Source organism: Lactuca sativa, chromosome 4 (assembly GCF_002870075.4).
Source record: "Lactuca sativa cultivar Salinas chromosome 4, Lsat_Salinas_v11, whole genome shotgun sequence".
Taxonomy (NCBI): Eukaryota; Viridiplantae; Streptophyta; class Magnoliopsida; order Asterales; family Asteraceae; genus Lactuca; species Lactuca sativa.
The window spans coordinates 187,632,679-187,633,803 of record NC_056626.2 but is presented as its reverse complement, the minus strand read 5'-3'; the positions used below and the strand labels follow the sequence as shown (position 1 = coordinate 187,633,803).

Sequence of the window (1,125 nt, the reverse complement as noted above, 5' to 3'; positions counted from 1 at the left end):
GCTCCTGCATCTCGTTCGGTGCCAATCGATATGGTGGCTTCGCTATCGGAGCCACACCTGGCACTAAATCAATACGAAACTCCACCTGCCTCTCTGGTCGCAGTCCCGACAACTATTCAGGAAAAACATGCCGAAAATCATGTACCTCTAGCATACTGCCCATATCCGACACAGTCTCTACTCTCGTATCCGAAACATAAGCCATAAATCCCGTGCAGCCCTGCTGCAAAAACCTCCTAGTCCTTGCAGCCGAATAGAGGGTCGGTCCCTACGAGGCCCTCTCACCAAGAATAACGAGTTCTCCCCTACTTGGGGTTCGAACTCGGACTAACTACTGCTCACAATCAATCATGGCTCCGTTGGCCCCCAGCCAGTCCATCCTAACGATTACCTTCAATCCTTGCAACGGTATGGGAACTAAATTGATGCGAAACCTCTTGCCATGCACATTCAAGACACAGTCCCGATATACCCTCGCAGCACTAACAGTGCGATCATCTGCAATCTCCACTTCAAACGGGGTATCTAGAGTCCCTGGCGCGTTTCGGAATTTCTGGCTAAGCGCAAGGGACACGAAAGATCGGGTAGCACCTGAATCAAACAAAACATGTGCTGACATAACATTGACCAAAAAGGTCCCTATACAAGCATGATATACATAAATAAGCACTTCAAATAAATATAAAGCTGACAAGAATAAACATGTACCAGCCACAACGTCTGGCGCTGCTCGAGCCTCCTCGTTAGTCAGTTGGAATGCGCGGCTCTTCACCGTTGGAGCTTCCACCTTGACAGGGCGACTATCAGTAATCCTCATAGTGGCGGGTGTGGGCGACGCCACTGCCCCTCCCCCTCCCTGTAACCTCGGATAATCGGCCTTTTATGGCTTGTCTAGTTGCAGTGAAAACATATCAAGCCCTTCTTGGGGAAATCCTTGCTCATGTGGCCCTGCTGACCACAAGAGTAACATCCCGACGTCACAGCTGTCCTACAAGCCCCAATATGAAACCTCCCCACTTGGCACACCTGCCCCAGCCCTGCTGGCCCCTACCCGAAGAATCAGAGGTCTTAGACTTCTTAGCCTGAACCCCTGCTACCTGCACCTGCTCAGTCTTTCGCTTCGTG

At 51.0% G+C, this 1,125-nt stretch overlaps 1 protein-coding gene across 1 annotated transcript; it reads right to left on the bottom strand.

Moving 5' to 3' along the window:
• Nucleotides 1-331: 331 nt before the first annotated feature.
• LOC111918954 (uncharacterized) lies at nucleotides 332-817 on the bottom strand. Its single transcript, XM_023914570.1, has 2 exons — nucleotides 709-817; nucleotides 332-639 (listed from the first exon to the last, which is right to left on the bottom strand). The coding sequence occupies exons 1-2, from the start codon at nucleotides 815-817 to the stop codon at nucleotides 332-334; spliced, it is 417 nt and encodes a 138-aa protein (XP_023770338.1).
• Between the last annotated feature and the right edge of the window lie 308 nt (nucleotides 818-1,125).

Excerpts from the sequence above, each read along its gene's own strand:
- LOC111918954 (XM_023914570.1), bottom strand. The coding sequence starts at position 817 with ATGAGGATTACTGATAGTCGCCCTGTCAAGGTGGAAGCTCCAACGGTG. Across the intron at positions 640-708 it reads AGCGCCAGACGTTGTGGCTG|GGACCTTTTTGGTCAATGTT; the intron begins GTACATGTTTAT and ends ATGCTTGTATAG.